This window comes from Peromyscus maniculatus, chromosome 3, assembly GCF_049852395.1.
Source record: "Peromyscus maniculatus bairdii isolate BWxNUB_F1_BW_parent chromosome 3, HU_Pman_BW_mat_3.1, whole genome shotgun sequence".
NCBI classification, from domain to species: Eukaryota; Metazoa; Chordata; class Mammalia; order Rodentia; family Cricetidae; genus Peromyscus; species Peromyscus maniculatus.
The window spans coordinates 111,184,914-111,204,285 of record NC_134854.1 but is presented as its reverse complement, the minus strand read 5'-3'; the positions used below and the strand labels follow the sequence as shown (position 1 = coordinate 111,204,285).

Below are 19,372 nucleotides of genomic sequence, written 5' to 3'. Positions count from 1 at the left end.
CCTGTGAGCGGTACAGCTCTGTGAGCCCAGCTCTGCTATAGCTTGTTATTAGCTCTGACCCCCAAGCAACTTCATTTATTAACATACAAATAAAATCACATTTCAGTACAAATAAAAGACCACCATGCGTGCCCCTTCCTCCTCTGGCTTAGTGGAGATGGCGACAGGGTCATCTGGAGCTCTCCCAGCCGCACACAGCCCTGGCTGAGGCCATGCCTTCGGGAGCTGGGTCACTCGTATGGGCCTGGTTGGGAGAGAACTTGTACAGTTGTCTTAAGGTGTCTGTGGAATGTTCCAGATGGCTGGTGCCAGCAGAAGGGAGCGGAGCTGACAGTTCTTTTGTTCAGAGCAGCCAGGCATACTTCAGAAGCAAACTAGCCAGTTAGGGTGTCCCATTGCTTTTCATCGCAAAGTGTCTTTAGGTTCTGTTTATAGGAAAACGAACATGGGAACTTATCACCACTAATAGTAATTTTTTTTAAAGATCGGTTTCTTTTCTTTCCTTCTTTCTTTCTTTCTTTCTTTCTTTCTTTCTTTCTTTCTTTCTTTCTTTCTTTCTTTTTAAAAAGATTTATTTATTATCCTCTGGGCTAGTGGTCCTGGAATCTATAAAAAAGCAGGCTGACACCAAAACTACACAGAGAAACCCTGTCTCAAAAAACCAGGAAAAAAAAAGCAGGTTGAGCAAGCCATGGGAAGCAAGCCAGTAAGCAGCACCCCTCCATGGCCTATGTATGCATTAGCTCCTGCCTCCAGGTTCCTGCCCTGTTTGAGTTCCTGTTCTGATTTCCTCCAATGATGGACTATAATCAGGAAGTGTAAGCCAAATAAACCTTTTCCTCCCCGAAAAAAAAAAAAAATATTTATTATGTATATAGTGTTCTGCCTGCAGGCCAGAAGAGGGCACCAGATCCCATTATAGATGGCCGTGAGCCATTATGTTGCAGGAATTGAACTCAGGACCTCTGGAAGAGCAGTTAGTGCTCTTAACCTCTGAGCCATCCCTCCAGCCCCTAAAGATTGGTTTCTTTTGAGTCTGGGACACATACCTAGAGTGACTTAAAAACTAGTCATGTAGCCTAGAACAGCCCTGAACTTATGATTCTCTTGCTAGGATCAGAAGCACACAGCACTGTGCCTAGCAATTTTAACAGCTACCCAGGGTTCCAGGAAGATGATGCAGCCTCCCTCGTCTGCCCCAAGGCTACACCTCCTGAGTGGGGAGCTTAGCTCCACGGCTAGTGTTACAGCTCAGGTCCAGAGTCTGAGACCTTGTAAACCCAATATCACTCCTAGCACAGTGTGCACTCCTGCTTATAGATCCAGAAAGGGACATTTGCACCAATCAGGGCCACACTTTGGCTATCCTTCCATTTGAAGAATTCCATTTGAGTCAATTACAGCTTCCTGTCAACCACCAGGGGGTGCACATCTGAGCACCCAGAAGGGTGAACAGGTCTCTGAGGTCCATTAGGCTTGTAACCTGCTGAGAGCAGCCATGGAGGCCTCAGCTGATGGTGTACCATTCAGCAGCCCTGGTCAAGGTATGGTCTCAGCTCTGACTCTGCGAGCAGTGTTTCTTTTGAGGGGACCGACCTGGTTCTATAGGACAAATATGTTTGCTCCAGGGTACAGCCCCTCCCTCAAGGCTAACTGCCTTCATCTGAGGGATGGTGTGCCTTGGGAGGTTGTCCTGTCCTGAGGGTTGGCCTGACATGGAGGGGCATTCTATCCTTCTGGGCTCTGCAGTTCCTGGATTCCAAAGTCAGTGCAGTTTTGGGGGCAATGACTATTTCCGTGCCTTTGAATTTGAAGTGGGATGTGATTAATATGCTGGGGTACAGAGGTGAGCAGCTGACCCAAAGGGACACAGTCACAAAATGAAGGCAGAGGTGCCAGACTGTCACCCTGCTGCTTCTCTGTGGGACCAAATGAGGAGCCAGAGCCTTTTTAGAAAAGCAAGTTTCTAAAGACCTCTTTGAAGATCTGAGGGGATGGAGCTGTACAGCATCTATAATGGGGTTTTAGAATGAAGACACACCTGTCTCTCACCTGACAGTTTGTATGTTATATTTCAGTGTGTTGGAACCCAGGGCCTGCACTCCTCCCGAGCCATAGCCTAGCCCTTTGGTTATGTACAGAACAGTTTTAAGGCCTGTGCGGTCTGGGGAAAGTGGCTGGCTTCTCTGGTCGGACATGAATAGACCTCTGAAAGTTGACTGGCTGTGTAGGTTGCTCCCTCTCTGCAGGGTTTGTGGGTACACTGTTAGAACACCTATGGTGGGCTTCTTTGGGTCCTTGGGGAGGGGACATATGTCCAGGTCTGGGAGAAGGGTGGAGGTCCTTAGACCTCAGTAGTTTTCCATGACGCTGGCCTTTAGGCCTTGCTGTAGGGGCAGAGAAGTGTGTGGCTCTGCCTCAGCTGTGGTTGTAGCAAATCACTGCACCCTTGGGTTTCCAACCAACCACAGAACCCCACCACCCATGGGGCCATGACGGGGCTCAACCAGTCATTCGTCATGTGAACCCTGCCTCCCTGGGAAGCAGAACCAGAACTCCAGAAAACAGACAGTGAGCATCATGGGCTGACTGGCAGTCTTCTTCCCTCCAGTGGTCACAGAGGTGGACATTCTCTTCTCTCCCGGACCCTGATACCCCTGTCACCTACCTCTTGAGCAGCTTTGTCCCATCTGTCGGACACTGCCGGCTGGGCCCTGGCCCACTGTTCTGTCTTCTCCCTATGCCGCCATGTCTTCTCTCTACAGGCCTCCATGCTGCAGGTCATCTGGCAACAGCCCACCATGTCCCGTGTCTGAGTCCCACCCCCTTCCTCTTCGCTGACTGGTGCCTCATGTCCCAGCATCCCCAGCTGTGGCCTTGCCACAGGCAAGTTGGTTCTAATATAAAGAAGTACTAGGTGCAGTTTCTAATTTCTATCCTGTTCTTTGAAAGGCGCACGCCCACTTCTCCTTCCCCGGGGGTTCATCCGTTCCCTCATTGCTGTGAACCAAAGTTCCTGGAAAGAAGCTGGCCCTGCCACTGAACCTTCTGCAAGACTGATGAGAACTTCAAAGGCTCTAGAGAGGCTGAAACAGGGCAGGGCCCGAACCTAATTACAATTTATCGTGGGCCATCTCTAGCCTCTTTAATGGCCATTCCTTGCCCACCTCTGTGTCTGACCAAACAGCCTTGTGATTAACAGGAAAGCCCTTTGAAATGTGTTAATCTAACAGACCAACAGCTTCCATCAACCAAAAGCTAAGAGTGTCACCAGATAGCACCTAAGGTCTACAGCATAATGTTGTGGAATGCTATTTTGAGATGTGTTACATTTGTTTATGCTCTGGATATTTGTTTAATGATGCAAAGATGTGTTGCATTCTTTCATGTTGCATTTGTTTAACTCTGGAGCTGTGTTACTTTGCCTGTCTAAAACACCTGATTGGTCTAATAAATAGCTGAACAGCCAATAGCAAGGCAGGAGAGAGAAACAGGTGGAGCTGGCAGGCAGAGAGAATAAATGAGAGAAGAAGAGAGAAGAAGGAGGAGTGAGAAAAGGAGAAGGAGAAAAGGACACCAGGGGTCAGCCACCCAGCCCCACAGCCAGCCACGGAGTAAGAAGGAAAGAAAGGTGTATAGACTAGAGAAAGGTAAAAGCCCAGAGGCAAAGGGTAGACAGGATAATTTAAGAAAAGCTAAATAAAAGCAAGCCAAGCTAAGGCCTGGCATTCATAAGTAAGAATAAGTCTCTGTGCATTAATTCAGGAGCTGGGTGGCGGAGTAAGAGTGAAAAACTGCGGCAGAGGCTTCCCTGGTTTGCTCTCACTTGTATTAGTTACTTTTTGTTGCTGTGATAAAGCGCCATGACCAGGGGTGACTTAGTCCATTCATAGTGACGTACTTCCTCCAGCAAGACGCCACCTCCTAAGGGTTCTGTAGCCTCTCCAAACAGCGCCACCAACAGACCAGGTATTCAAATACCAGAGCCTATGGGGACATTTCTTATACTGTTGCTGGAGGGCTTCTCTCCAGGTTCTACCAAGCCCCACAGTCCCACAATCCACATATAAAATAATCACTCAGACGCTTACATTACTTATAAACTGTATGGCCGTGGCAGGCTTCTTGCTAACTGTTCTTTTATCTTAAATTAACCCATTTCTATAAATCTATACCTTGCCACATGGCTGGTGGCTTACTGGCGTCTTTACATGCTGTTTGTCCTGTTGGTGGCTGCAGTGTCTCTCCCCCCTTCTTCCTTTTTCCCCAATTCTCCTCTCTCCTTGTCCTGCCTATACTTCCTGTCTGGTCACTGGCCATCAGTGTTTTATTTATATAGAGCGATATCCACAGCATTATACAAACCACTATGCCTGTGTTCCTAACGTTTCCCTCAGTGTTCTTAAGAAGTGCCTTGATTCATGACTTAGTTCGGCTGCTATAAAACTTTATCCTCTTTGAGGTGAGAACTGCTTTATGTTTTATTTTGTCACTCCCTCTTCCCTCCCTTGTTTTTCATTCACCCCTTTCCAGCCCCCCCCCCATTCATTCTCACCCGTTCTTACTCCTGATGCTCGTTTGTTTACTTCCTTTCCCTCTGCCCCTCCCCCCACCCATTCATTCCCTCTCCCCATCTACAGCCCCAGGACACGGTATTTCCGGGGACCCCTCTGGACAAGATGGAACATGCGCTTCTCACCTCACAACCCACGTAGGAGACAGAGGGCTGCCCAGAGGACACGCCGTGTGTCATATCCAATGGCACAGGGGCAGTGAGGGAGAAAGCAGGGACAGGCATGGGGAGGCTGGCAGTGGCTGGCTTGGTGGGGACCCCTGAGGGGGCTGCTGTTCCCTAGCAGTCATAGTGATAGGTTCCGGGGAAAGTCAGACAGTCCGAATTGGGTGACACTCTGAAGGCAGAGCTGTTAGGTCAGGGAGGTTATGGGGAGCAAGGGGAGGTGCCCGGGACACCAGCGACAGATGTCCTGGACTACCCTTGGTCAGGGAGCAGACATGAGTTAAAGACAGGGCTTGGCCATGCTGGGCACCCACCACGACAGCAACAGAGCAGCAAACAGTTACGGCTGCCTGAGCATTGGGGGGCGGGGGCGGGGGCGGGGGTGGGGCCGGGGCGCTTCAGCATGACCTCCCCAAGAATGGATGGGAGAAGATAAAATCCTCGCGTCCAGTTGGCATTGGGCCCTGGAAGGGCTGCTGAGTTCACACCAGGTGACTGACTGGCCCATGACACTTCAGTGTTGCTTCCAGCATAAGCCTGTGGTTCGCTTAGCCAAAAGGGTTGACACGCAGCACGCGAGGCAGACAGACGCGCGTCTCTCCAAAAGCACATGGTTTATTATTGTGAGCTGTAGTGCACATCGGTTTCTTTAGTAGTTCTAAGCCAGTACAGGTTCCCCACTAGGAGTACACGTGGGGTGTGACGGAGCGCGGTGACGGTGACAGACCGGTGAGCCACTGTGATCCCTAGATAGTTACATGAGCAATCAGGAGAGAAAGGGAAAGTGTGAGGTGGCCTAGGGGTGGGATATGAGCAGAGCCCTGTGGTATTAGAGCACCCCAACTGCTCTCATGGGGGTCCCCAGGACACCGGGAAGCTGAGGGGCCCGTGGTGGAGGGAGGCTGTTCCCCGACCTGTCTCTGCCGAGGAACTGGGGCTGAGTGGCTGAGATGCCCCGCTACCTGCAGGTGGCACCCTTTCCTAAAAAGCTTTTCAGGCGCTAAGTCCAGCCTTGCTGGAGAAGGTGCTAAGTTCTTAAAGGTGCTTGCGTCTGGTTACCCCCTCCGTCACCTGGGGAGGGCTCTCATGGCCCCCCGCTGCTTCCACCCTCTTCAGGAAAAGCCTTATGTGTCTTAGCATTCCTCCCACACCCCAGTCCCTCTGTGTCCTGGTGATGAGGTGACTACGAAGCCGCTTGTCGGGCTTCCTGAAGTGCCAAGGGCAGAGTCTGAACACGGCTGGCCCAGCTCTCTACAGACAGCCCTGTGCTGGCCCTGATTTTGTCATGCAGGACATGATGGATTCATGTCCCTGTCCCCTCTTTCAGGTTTCACAGGACAGTCCCAATTTCAGATCACCCCCCACCCCTTTAGTGTTAGAGATTCTTTAACCAGACACACATGCATTGCTGTAAATGAAGTCACGCATGAAAGCCACCAGCCCGGGTGCTGGCATGTGGTTTGGAAAATGGCATTGTCAGCATGTGCTTCTGGGAGCAACCCTGGGTGGCTCCTTTAAGAGTCACGGATCTGGGCCCGGGGCACAGTAGTCTGGAGTGGGGTCCTTTTTTTTTTTTTTTTTTTTTTTTTTCTCAATGGAGAAGAGAAACACCCCATGCCGGTCAGCTGCTGTCCAGGGCTCCCTGAGCAGCCGGAAGTGCTGACTGCCCCTCTTAGCCCACTTTTTATTTTCTGAAGAGACCCAGAGCTAAGTGGGGGCACTGCACAGCTCCTGGGCCCTGCCTTCCCTGCATGCAGGGCTCATGCCTGCTGAGGGGGACGGTGTCCTCATGGCCTGTAGCAGGTGCCCAGCTTCTGACTGCCATGCATGGTCAGGGTCACTGGAGAGGGCAGAGGGCCCTCCCTGGGTCCCAGGATAAACTCCAGAAAGGACAGGGCCTAGGTTGACAGGTGCCTCCTCCGAGACCACAGGGCCCTGGATTGCAGCTTCCTGGAGGATCAAGGGCCCACTCTCCGCCCCCTGCAGCCGGGCAGTTCTCCCCTGGCAGCAGCACCCCTTCCCAGGGTCCTCCGTGCACTAACAAGACCCCTGAGGTAACAGCAAGCCCCTCTGTAAAGACGAAAGTGCTCCGAGAGGGCGGTGAGCCCCGGTTATTGCTGGCGCTAAGTGAGGCCTGGGGCAGGCCTCTGGGCGGGCACCTGAGAGGTCAGGGGGCTCGGACTTCACTGCTCCAGGGCAGCCTCTCTGAGGCCAGGTGGGCCATCCTGCTGCGACCTGCGGTGGGGTGCGGAGGGCTGTGGTCCTCGTCGGCGGGTGGTCACTGAGTGCTCTTGCTACCCTGGGCGGGCAGCCAGCACCATGGCTTCATGAGAGTCTCCCGGGCCACCAGAGGTAGCTGTGCTACTGGAAGGAAACTCCTAGCGGCTCTGGACAGAGGGACAGCCCAGGCCACAGTCCTCCATGCCCTGTGCAAGAAGAGCCAGCTAGCCCTCAATTAGGGGACTGGGGCCCTCGGCAGACTGGCCCCATGTGGGGTACCAGTTCTTCCAAAGCGGTCCAAGCTCCATATAGTCTTTACTTTAGAATATAGCGTATATATTAAACACCTATCTTCAAAGCCACCCTCCTCAGCATGGAGTACTTAGCGACCTGAGAGAAGGGACCTTCCTAAATACATACCACATGCTGCGGGTCACCCCACTCCCAGCAGGGGGGAAGAGCTGTGTGGGGGAGACGAGCTGCAGGGCCACCCTCCCTCCCAGCAGCCTGGCTTTCATCTGAGACGTCCTCGCTGACCAGGTCATAGGGTGGCTGCCCGTTTTGAGGAAGTGCCTTGGAGGGGCACGTGAGCCCACTAAGGAGCTCGCTCTGGGGACACAGGCCACCTCATCACATGCCAGAGAACAGCCAGTCAGAGAGGGCTTGGGACAGGAGGAAAGAGACCTCTGATTATTGCAGGCTGGGACCGGGGACTGCAAGAGAGTCCCTGAACCCCACGGGAGCTGGGAGAGGTGGGCAGAGGCTGCATTCTTTTTTTTTTTTTTGATTCAAAGGACATTCCAACACAGTCTCTGTGTGGAAAATATACTCCCTCTTTCATAAAGTGCCTACCCCCTAGGGTGGTAGAGCCAGTGGCCAGTCGCCTTATATATGACAAATTATCTTTTTTTTTTTTCAGAGTAAATTGCACTAGGGGGTCCCTCCAATTTGTGATTCTTTTTTTTTTTTTTTTTTTTTTTTTTAAAGCCAGCCGGCACTGCCCCTCCTCTGCCTGCTTCCCCCAGACCACAAGCTGGTTGCCTGGCCAGTACGTTCAGGGTGGGCACCCGGCTCCTGTTGCTGCTGTCCTGTGAGAGACCCACGTATTTATTTCATGGAGGACAGAGTTGGTCACTTCTGGAAGCTCCTTGTGGAGAACGTGGTAGGCACCTTCATACATCTGCAATCAGAAGAGCCAGGGAGTTAGACCCGGTGTGGGGGACAGGCAGAGCACAGGAGCGCACAAGGCCACACTGACGAGCTCACTCGGCAATCATTCCCAGTGGTCCCCCTAGTTCATTTTCAGGTGGGACACTGCCATGTTGTTTAGGCTAGCCCTAAATGTCTAGCCCTAAGCCATCTCCCCATCTCAGGCTCCTGGTAGCCGAGAAGGCAGGTATGGGTCGCCTCTAATCACAAACTACAATTTTCCAACAGTCTGGGCATTCCGTGCTGTTCCAGGGGCTCTCCAGTTGCTGGTACAGCTTAGATTCCCCGGAACCTTCCTGCCAGGAAGCTCTGTCCATCTTCACGCCCCCATCACTTCCATCACCGCCCCCTCCATCTCTACTCCCCTCTTCCCTACAACCCATAGCAGTGGCCCTTGGCCAGGTCTCCAGGGGTCTCACTTGCCCTACCCAGAGACACTTGATGTTTGGATGACTCTGGACTTACCAGCAGCATCCAGAGGCAGATCAGCGGCCCTCAAACACACTGTGGTTCTGTTCTGTCCTGGTCAGCTCCCTCCCTTTCTAGTGGCTCCTATAGCCCCAACAGTCTAGTAACCGCCCATGGCTTAGAAACGCGTACTACGAGGCTGACGAGGATGTCCCTCCAGTCAGCCCTCTTCGGAAGTGAGACTTACATACTTGCCATTTGCCTTAGGATTTCTCTCTGCGGTCTGCTGGGGTCACCAGTCTCAGAGGGGCACTGCAGCCTCCTTGCTCTTACAGGCCCAAACCCCAGGAGCAAGCATCCTTGAGTATTGTGTGGAGCAATCAACACAGCCATTGCCCCCGGTCCCTGACTTCTCTGTCTAAGAGCACTCAACATGCCTCTTCTAGTTTCAGCTAGCCGATGGGCTACAGGACACCAGGACGCAGCCACCTCACTGCATTTGCCCCTGGCCTGCCTGTCTTCCTGGGTCTCCCTCCTCACTCTCCCAGCCTTGGGAATCATAATTTGAACGTTTATAGTGCAGGCTTAGGGATTTGCATGTCCATAAGAGCTTGCCACGCTTAGCTTTCTGAGCCTGGCTCATTTTGCTTTCCAGTACATTTGCATCCTCCAGAAGCCTCCATGTGGCGTGGGCACTAGCTCTTGAGGTGGGATTGTGCTCAGGCGTCTCGCCTCTGAAGGCGACGTGCTTGCTTCCTCACCTCGGCTGTGAACGCTTTATCTTATGAGCTCCTCCCCCTGGGCCAGCCTTGTTCTCACAGTTGCTCCCTGTGCCAAAACCAAGAGCCTGCCATCCCCCCCTCCCTTCCCTTGCTTGGTCTGGAATGTTCTTCTGTGGCTACTCTCCCTGTTAGTTTTTGGATTGCCTGCTTCATGGGAGGGGAGTGCCCAAGTATCCCTCTGTCTTACAGACCCTGAACCCTATCCACAGCTATCCTGAGCATCCATTTTCTCTTTGCTCACCTACTAGGGTACGGGCTCCAGAAGTGGGGGAGCCTTTGTCAGGTCCTCCTCGGGACCTCCACAAAGTCAGAACTCAATAAACAGGAGTTGCAGAAGCGATGGATGACCGCTGAGTGAGTAAAAAGCTGATTCTCCTGCGAGTCTGGAGCTAGGATGGGACCCTGGGCCCCCCGATGAAGCAAGAGCTCCACCACTGAGAAGCCCTTGACAATTTGCAAAGACACAAGTCTCTGCCAGAGTGCTGCAGGGTTGGGAGGGACTGTGGACTCAAGTCCAAGGACCTCAGTTCAAATACTGACTCCACCACTTTTGAAGCGTCACCTGGCTGTCTTTGTAACACAGTGAGGATATAGCCCAGATTCTGTGGCACCCTCACATCTGCCCAGGCCAGGAGCCCAACAATGTGGGCAAGGGGGTGGGTATGCTTCAGTGTCAGGGTTCCACATTGACTAGTACCCAGCAGGGCCTCACCACCTCAGTTGGGGTGCCTCTTAGTTCAGTGGGACAAAGGGTAAGTCTATCTGGACCCAGAAAGCATCTGTCTTGAACGCCACCGAGTGGTACTCTGTTCCTTGTGTCAAACATGTCCCATCATCAAGTTGTGGCCTGTCCTCAGGGGCTCCAACCACAGAGCCAACCCCTGCAGATGCCCTTGCAGACCAGACTCGACCAAGCGCCCCAGAACCTGCACTCCCTGACCCCACGGTCCCTGCGTGTCCTGAGGCCCCAGGACCCGTGGACTCTGAGCTGTGGCAGGTGCAGAGGGCACTGGGGAACTGCAGCGAGCCCTGCAGCTTGGATAAGACATTGTCTCCTGTGCCCAGCCGCAGCTTTCTTCTTGCCCATACCATCGGGTTAGTTTCCTCCTCTGTGAGGTTCATTTTTGTGACGCCACGGCCTGGGGACCCAGGTGCTGCCACAAAGTTCATTTGCCTCTAACCTCTCACCATTGCTTCGCAGCCAGGCAGGCCCCCCCAAGACCCCTTGGGACATGGCCTCCTGCCCCTTACCTTGAGTGTCTTGTCCTGACTCCGGGACGATTCCATGAGCAGGTAGGCACCTTTGCTGTCACACAGCCGGTCAGCAGAACCCTGCAGCAGCAGGAACGGCAGCGTCAACTTGGGCATCGCACGCTCCACCCTGGAGACGGCGTTCAGCAGCTGTATGCCAAAGCACACCTTCACCCCTGCGCGGCAGATGAGTGGGTCGGAGTCGTACAGGTCGACCTGAGAGGAGGAGATTCTGTCAGCTTGTGGGCTCCTGAGAGGGTGTCCTGTGGAGACTGGCAGTGTGTTCAGCTCCTGGAACGAGGGTCTGAACTGTGCTCAGCACCTCTGCACTCGGACCTGAACATGTTTCACACACAGCTCTGACTCAGCACACATTGGGGAGCGGGTCCAGGATCCCCAAAGTCTGAGATGATGCTCAGGCACCTCATGGAGCTTGATATATTGTTTGTGTAGAGCCCACACACACTCTTCCCTGTGCTTCAGCCATCTCTAGATGCTTATCAGATGTAGGCCAAGGTCGGTGCTATAGAAATGCTGGGCTGTGCAGGACAGATAAGAAACAGCATGTTCGGATTCTCCCATGTGGAGTCCAAGGAAAGGGGGGGGGGGGGCTGTCCACATAAAAGTCTGTAGAGATTTTCTAATACTAAGGTGGATTTTTACAGATATAATCAGCAACATAGCCATGCATGGTGACACATGCTTATGATCCCAGCCCTTGGGAGGCCAAAGTAGGAGGAGCTTAATTTCAAGGTCACATTGACCTTGTTTCAAAATATACATATAAAACAAAGTACAAGAGCCCCATGCCATCTACTCAGGTTATTTGGCATGAGCAGCTCTGACGGTGCTGAGGCACGTTACGGTGTGTGTGGGGGGTTGTTTGTCCTCCTTCCCAGGGCTGTCTCTATGTGGAGTGATGGGCATGCAGATAGAAGGGCTGGAGCAGGAAGCCCTTCCCCTTACGAGTCTCTTAGGCTCCCCAGAATAGGTGTGAAGCTGTGACACCCGTTGCTTCCTTTTCTCCTTGCAGACAGACTCTGAGCAGAGAGACTTTGAGACAACCAGATGGAGGGACCAAAGTGAGGAGAACTGAAGGCTGCTGGGCCTGATACAAGCTGGGGGTCTCTGAGCCCCGACTTAAGATCACCCACTTCTGTTGCCTGGATGGTGCTCCCACCCCTCCAAAGGCTTTGGCCCCAATTCCAGACCCATGTAAGGAGGGACAGGCTGTCCTGCAGTCACTCTGACATCCTGGATCTGAGCCCCTCCAAGCTGACCATTTGTGATGAGCTGCACGAGACGGATTAAACACTTCTTGCAGCTGAGCTGGCGAGAACCCCACAGAGCCAGGCCATCTGTTCGGCAGGCTAAGAGAGGACTCGAGTCTGACGGAGCAGTGCAGGGGCAGTGTGGGGACAGCTGGCCATGAACCCAGGCCACCATAGGTCTCTTTCAGGGTCTCCAGGGAAACTTGGAAGAGAGTTATGGGGCCACCAGAAGAGCCCTAGGCTTGAGGTCGGCCAAGTCTTGCTGGTAAGTGAGAGTGGAAGCAAGGGCTGGGGTACCTATCAAAGACATGCCTTGGGCATAACCTGGTGTTGGGGGTACCGTTCAGGACCCCATGTGTGGCAGACCAACAGTTGCCGTCTGAGCTCCTCCTACGGGTGCAGTGCCTCACAATGGAATCAAGGCTCTTCTTACCCACACGATACAGGAGAGGAAACCAAGACACGGAGAGGTCCAGAGGCCCACTGGTGTCAGTACCTCAGCTCCTGCTCTCCTTATAGAGCCCTTGGTATTGGGCAGGGCATACAACCTTCCAGCTAAAGAGCACACATCTCAGCCTCTCTTGCAGCTAGGTGTGGTCATGTGACCAGATCCTGGCCAATAAGAAGCAAGTAAAGGAACTAGCCACGTGCTTTGGGTCAAGGATTTGCTTTATTCTCTAAGGAGTGAGAGCAACTACTAAGGCAAGGGTCACACCTAGAAGTGTTCAGTAGCAGAAAGGGTGTGTTGACTCTGAGAAGGCATGGGGCAGGGGAAGAAACCTGATCTTGTCTACCATATTGCTACTTGTGAATATGTTCATGCTGCATCTGTGCTGGTCTCCTCTGGGGATAATGGCCTTGGGGGCTCCAGCCCACCTGCTGCACAAAGTCCACTATCAATATCCTTCCAGAGGCTTCATCCTGCTCCCTGGAGTGTTCCAGTATGCTAGGTCCCAAAGGAGTCTACTCCTGGGTTTAACTGCTTCCTGGCCCCGGCCACTTCCCGATCTCAGCTTTGTTTCTATTTCCAGGTCTCATAGACATTGTTTACACAATGGCACCTTCTAGGGAAGGAGCACCAACCATGCCAAGGCAAGGCAGATCCCAGACAGAACTGTAGCAAGGACAGGAGGGAGGGAGGGAGGGAGGGAGGGAGGGAGGGAGGGAGGGAGGGAGGGAGGGAGGGAGGCACACGGGCCACTCAGGGAGATCGAGGGAGGCTCCAAATCCTTTGGTCTGGTCACTGTTTGCTTTTTTTTCTCTCTTGTGGCTCTAAGGGTGGAGGTAAGGACTTCAGGCATGTCTGGAAAGAGCTGCACTGAGTCAGCTCGGCTAGCATTTTAGAGATATTCATGGTTGTCAGGGCTAAGGATGGGATGAGCATGGGCGGGGAGTGACTGGCTATGCATTTATATAGGGTCAACACCTGGCTGGACACCTTCCTTCCTGTTGTGTGAAGTAGGGTCCATGAAACATTTGTGTATCTCTTGCAGCTGTCTGCGGCACACAGTGATTTTAATAAAAGAGCTCTCTCTGTGGTGTGTGTGTGTGTGTGTGTGTGTGTGTGTGTGTGTGTGTGTGTATGTGTGTGCTGACAGCTTTGTTTTTGTTCCCAGTGTGTTAGTGTCAAGTGCACTCGGGCCAGAGACGAACCTGAGCTCAAATTCTGACTTCAGGAACTGCTGTTGGGTGAATGATTTGCTCTCTTTTGACCCAAGCTTCCATAACTTCCAAAGTTATGGGGGACAGAGGGGGCTATGGTGTCCAGAAGGTGTGGAAATAAGGTCATTGCTTCAGGAAGCTCCACAGGGAACAAGACTCAGGACCGGCCATTGTAAAGCAGCACGAACAGTGTTGGGTGGGCCGGAGGACTGTGCCACAGCAAACCCAAGGAAACCTCTGTGGTCTTCCGGCCAAGGGAGCCGCCTGCTTCCCCAGACCCCACCTTCTGGCCTTCCCCCTGAGCTAGCCCCTAGCCCCTAGCTGCAGAGTCCTCTCTCTAGTCCTCCACCATCCTGCACTGGCTAGTCGGGGGAGCATTGTTGTTGGGTGCTTTGAGGCTTTTCTAGCTGTAGGGCAGGGCACCATGGGCAATGTGCCCCCTAAGGATGAGCCTCAAGACTCCCGCTGTATGCTGCTGGGTGGTGCCTCTTCTCACCATTTCCCTTGGGTGGGTAGAGCAGCTATTTTTAATGCTCAGCACAGGTTCAAAGACAGCAGGGAGGCAGAGACTCTCCTGAGGAATGAATGTGGCTCTAGCCACTTGAAGGCTGAGATCTTCAGGCTGCCCGGCGCCTCCAGTTCTATGTCCCCTGAGGTAGACATCTTAAGCTCTCTAGCTGGCCCAAAGGACACAGGTGGCAACTGGGAGTTGTGGAACCTGAGAGCGGTCCTTCACAGCACCCTCCATCCTCCATAAGACCTCAGAAATGAGTTGCTGTTCTTCAAGAGGAGGGGCTGGAATGACTTCATTTTCCTTTCTTCCTCTTTGCCTTTTGCGTAGGAAGATGGATAACCTGCTGTTGGGTGCAGATTCCCAAGGGAAGCCCCTCTTTGTCTCTCCTTGATTGGGCTCACCAGCCAGCACCCATCCAAGCTCAACAACACTGAGCAACGTCCCAGCCTCTTACCTGTCTCTTACATCAGCTGGCCTCATAGCCTAGGGGCCTCTCCACCCTCCCGCAGGATAACGGCATTATCTGCCCCCTGGTCCTGCATGTGCCCCAGGGTGGAACCTGGCCAGGAAGCCGGAGTCTGACTGCTTAGGAAAGAAGGCTAGGCCACTGGGTTGTCAGAGTCCCCACTCTGGGGTAGGGGTCCAGGGTCTTTGGGAGCCTGTGATTCAAGCTCCTAAGACAAGAAAGGAAACGGAGGCAGAAGAGTGGCAACCAATTTGATTAGTTGTCAGGGTAATTCTGGTATCTTCCACATGTCCAGGGTTGCTCCTTCAAGCCTTCAAGTTTTCAGGCTCAATCTACCAGTGGAAACTCCCAGCAAGTTCTCAGGCTAGCCCAGCAGTGGGAACTCCCAGCAAGTTCTCAGGCTAGCCCAGCAGTGGGAACTCCCAGCAGGTTCTCAGGCTAGCCCAGCAATGGGAACTCCCAGCAGGTTCTCAGGCTAGCCCAGCAGTGGGAACCCCAGGGCAGCTTCTCAGGCTAGCCCAGCAGTGAGAACTCCCAGCAGGTTCTCAGGCTAGCCCAGCAGTGGGAACCCCAGGGCAGCTTCTCAGGCTAGCCCAGCAGTGGGAACTCCCAGCAGGTTCTCAGGCTAGCCCAGCAGTGGGAACCCCAGGGCAGCTTCTCAGGCTAGCCCAGCAGTGGGAACCCCAGGCAGGTCTTCTCACACCTATGACAGGGGTCTGTCAATTACTACCTCCACGATGCAGCACCTGCCTTCCTTTCTTTGAGCCCAGAGTCTAGATGGGGCTAGCCCTACCCATTTCCTGGACAGATCCTGCAGGTCTTACACAGCAGACAGGCAGCCTGGGATGTCTAGGGAAGTGGCATTGCCTTGGCACTTGGGTTGCTCGGGTAATAAGGCTAATGGTTTCTTTGCCTTAACTAGGGGACAGCCTGGATGGGGATAAAGCCAAGCAGAGGTGCTGGTCGGGGAGAGACAGAGAGAAAGGGCAGACTCTTATAGAGATGTTGATCCCTGATCCAACTCTGCCTGAAGCCTTCAGTTCCTGTTACCAGGAAATGCCCTCTTGTGCTTAAATCCCTTCATTTATTTTTTATTTTTATGTGTACATCGTGTGTGTGGGGGTGCTGGAGGAGGTCAGAAGAGGGTGTCAGATTCCCTGAAGCTGGAGTTATAGGCAGTTGTGAGCCACCAGTGTGGGGTTCTGGGAACCTAACTGGGGTCCTCTACAAGAGCAGGAAGCTCTCATAATCACTGGGCCATCCCGTGGCTCCTTGAATCTCTTTGACTTAGGTTTCTGTCACTTGCAACCAAGAGAGGCCTAACCATACAGCATGTCCTCCATCAAGTTCTCTGGTTGTCTGGAGTGGTGCTCAGATTCTCCACCTTCCCCTAACCCCTAAGGCAAGGACAACACTTCTCACTGCACTATGTCCACTATGTCCCCCATCTCCCCACCACCCAGAAATGGGAGCAGAGTGCCTAGGAGCCAGCTGAGTTCAGGTCTCACTGGGCCCTCCCCGCCTTCACCTGCTTATTGTTCCCAACACCTCTCTGTCCAGCCGCACCCACCTCCGACTTGTTCCGGGACAGCACGCTGGAGTCGATGCGCCCCAAGGACATGTTTGGCAGGACAAGGTTGAGCACTTTGGCAGCAAGGACCTGGGCAGGGAGGCAAAACGAGAGTCATGAGTGCAGGCCATCCGTACTGGAGGGCTAGGGTACCACCTGGGCAAGGAGCTGACACCCAAGCCGAGCGCCGTGGCCTTGATGCTCAGGACTCAGGGATGCTGCTTGATGCAGGGCCCTGACACAGGGCTGCTTTCCTGCTGGTGCAACCACCGGGTCTGTTTTCTGGCTCTGGATCCTGTGCAGACATAACCACACAGCAGATGTAATTGTGAATTACTTTTGAGAGCCACTGATGGGGCTGTGCCCTTGAATGCACCCCTTCCCCCAAGGCACCGAAACGACACAGCGGAGTCAGAATCATTGGATCAGTTGTCAGCAAGCGAAGGAAGCAGGGCAGCTTGGATCAGAGAGAATCACTTGCATGTTACGTTCTACCACATGGAAAACAAGCCGCCACCAGCCTGAACAGGAAGTCCTGTGGCAAAGGGAAGGAGCCCCCTGTCTGGTTCCCAGCTCCGTGAGCCAGGAACACAGGCTGGACCTCAATGCTGAGCTCTGTTGGCACAGCTGCCAATAGGGACCCTGTCATTCCCCCCAAATGAACCAACCACAGGGGAGATTAATACCACTCTGTGTGATAAGCCTGGCATTCTATACATGCCTAGTGAACACGATGAGCCTGACTCTGGCCTCAGCCCAGCCCCACTTTGGATCTCAGATATTCCCAGGAAGGCAGAAGACCCAATCTTGCACGTCTGCCTTCTGAGAGAGACTGTTTAATTTCACGTCTGCAGCAAGTGCAGACACTTGGGGCGAAAGAAGCTATTTCAAAAGTGAGCTGTGAAATGCTGAAATCAGAACCCTGGGACCCAGCTGGCAGAGGGTGAGTTCTTAGCAAGTGTGGAGGGCGCTTGGCACACAGGTTGGTCTCTTGATAGTGGGTGAACTGCTTGTGCACAGAGAGCCTCTGTGCTAGGTGGCCCTGCCTTTTGATCTTTACTACATTTGTGAGTAGGGCTTAACCGTCATCCAGAATTGGTAAAAAAAAAAAAAACAACAACAACAAAAAAAAATTATTGGGACAATGGAGCCTTGGCCTCCCAGTGGTCAGCAGGGCTGAGTGAAGACACATCTGTCCTTTTTGTCCTGTGGCTTGGACTGTCCCTCCTTTCTCTGCCTGTCTCTCCATGATAGCACCTGAGAGCTCTAATTCTTCTTTCTGATGATCACAGCATCCACTGATGTTCTCCAGATGATGCTGTAGCCAGGCCTCCCCCAGGCTCATTCAGCCAACCTGACTTCTCTGTACTCATAGTCAGCCACCAAGGACCAGGCAGAGCAAGGCCTGATTTGCCCCCAACAGACCCTGTGTTGGAATGCACTCTGAACTGACTGTCCCTAGAGGGTACTGCCCACAACTCCTACCTCTGAGAATATCTTAGCTAACTGCACTCTGAATGCACCTTGGTATCCCAGCCAGCAAAGCTCACTGGTGTTGATTGCTGCTGCTACTACTGTGTCAGGGTGCCAGAGCCCTGGACTCCAATGGTGGACAGGCCAGTGTAGACACAGGAGGACTCTTATCTGAACACCATGTGGGGTGTTAACAGGTTTCACTCTGTGAAGCCACCTGGGTGGAAGAGTTGTGTATGAGTGTGTGTGTGTGTTGTGTGTGTGTGTGTGTGTGTGTGTGTGTTAGTGTATTTGTGTGAGTGTGTGTGAGCTGGGTTTTATGCAGCAGCTCAGTACTTAAGCTGAGAGGGAAGGGCTTAGGAACTAGGAATGCTGACAAACACTTGGAGGAAACATCTGTAAAACCCAAGAAGCAGGGGCTTTCTTGGGAGCCTGAGTTCTGGAGCTGGGAGCTGTGCTTTTCAAAAGCTACAAAATCTAGGGATGAAGTGAAAACAATCAGTAAGTGCAAGGAAGCTGTGGGCTGTAGCCCTGTGGCCTTCCCTGGACTCAGACTGCAGCAAAAGGGTTGTTCAGGGCCACAGCCTCCTTGAGCACTGGAGTCCAGCAGCAGTATTGCTATGGGGAAATCTTTGCACTACCACAAAGTTTCACGGAACTGACTTCCAGATACTCTGCTGTTCTCCACAATTCCTGGTGTGCTGATGGTTGGCCCACTCTATCCCTGATATTCTCAGAGGTTGCAGCAAGGTCCCAGGCAACAGGAAGACAGGTGTGCTGATGCCACTGTCCCAGGCACTGTCCCCTTCCGCTCGATCCAAATGACTTTTTGCCCACCCTCAATGCCACAGCCACGAGTCAGGGACAGCTGGCTACCCACTGCAGAATCCTTCCTGCCGAATGGATGGATCAATTGACAGATCACTTGATCATCCAGCCTGCCACTGCAGGGAGCATCCGCAGCTGCAGTGGCTGACTGTTTATGGTACAGATCAGTGCTCTCAGCCGCATTCATGGGCAGACAGTGAGAGGGGACCAGCTAAGAGGGACAGCAAAATAGAGGGGCGGAGACTGCCTCAGCACTGAGGAAGCCCGTACAGTGCCATTTGCCCTTCGACAGACCCACCACCAGACCCCTCTCTTGCTGCCATGTCACCTGATCCCATGTGGCCCTGGGCACAGTCCTCTTCAGGACTGCTCAATGCACAGAGACACCCCAACCTGCTGCCAGCCCCTCCCAAACCAAAGCATCGATGCCTGGAGGTGCCGAGGCCTCCACCCCGGGGCTCTCAAGCAGACACTGAGGTTCAAGTTGGAGACAAGGACTGGGATGGCTGGGGCCACTTCTAGTTCCACAGGGGGCTGCGGAGGAGGGGCCCCGGTGCCAGGGAATCTGCCTCCAGGGGAGACTTACAGGGAAAATAATTCTTTGCCAGTCAGCAGGCTCCTTCCTCCATTAACGAGGAACATTTGGGCAGCTAAAGAAAGCTTTTAAGGAAAACTGAGGGGTTGAGGGAGAGGTCACTACTTTCTGAGATGTGTTGCTTTCAAACGGGCTGTTCCCCCACAGAGATGAACAGTGGACTGTGGTCTCACCTCCCTTCCCAACATAGAGGCTGTGTCCTGGCGACCTCTTTATTTCCCCCAGCAGCCTAAAGCCCAGTGGGGAGATGTGGTGGGAACACACCCGGCCTCGGCCGGCCTGTATTGGGGGGGGGGTGCCAGAGTAACCACTGAAACACAGTTGCTCCTGCCCCCCTGGAGTTCCTGTGCTAGCCCTCGGGATGGGGGAGTGCGCTGCTTAAGCA

At 53.3% G+C, this 19,372-nt stretch overlaps 1 protein-coding gene across 2 annotated transcripts in view; it reads right to left on the bottom strand.

Moving 5' to 3' along the window:
* Window positions 1-5,335: 5,335 nt before the first annotated feature.
* The window catches only part of Mgll (monoglyceride lipase), a 105,801-nt gene continuing 91,764 nt past the window's right edge, over window positions 5,336-19,372 (bottom strand). For both annotated transcript variants that reach the window (XM_042274496.2, XM_042274498.2), the window contains 3 exons: window positions 16,092-16,181; window positions 10,609-10,824; window positions 5,336-8,138 (listed from right to left, as the gene is read on the bottom strand). In XM_042274496.2, coding sequence (XP_042130430.1) covers window positions 8,013-8,138; window positions 10,609-10,824; window positions 16,092-16,181 — 432 coding nt within the window. In that variant the 3' untranslated portion in view covers window positions 5,336-8,012. The remainder of the gene's footprint in view (window positions 8,139-10,608; window positions 10,825-16,091; window positions 16,182-19,372) is intronic.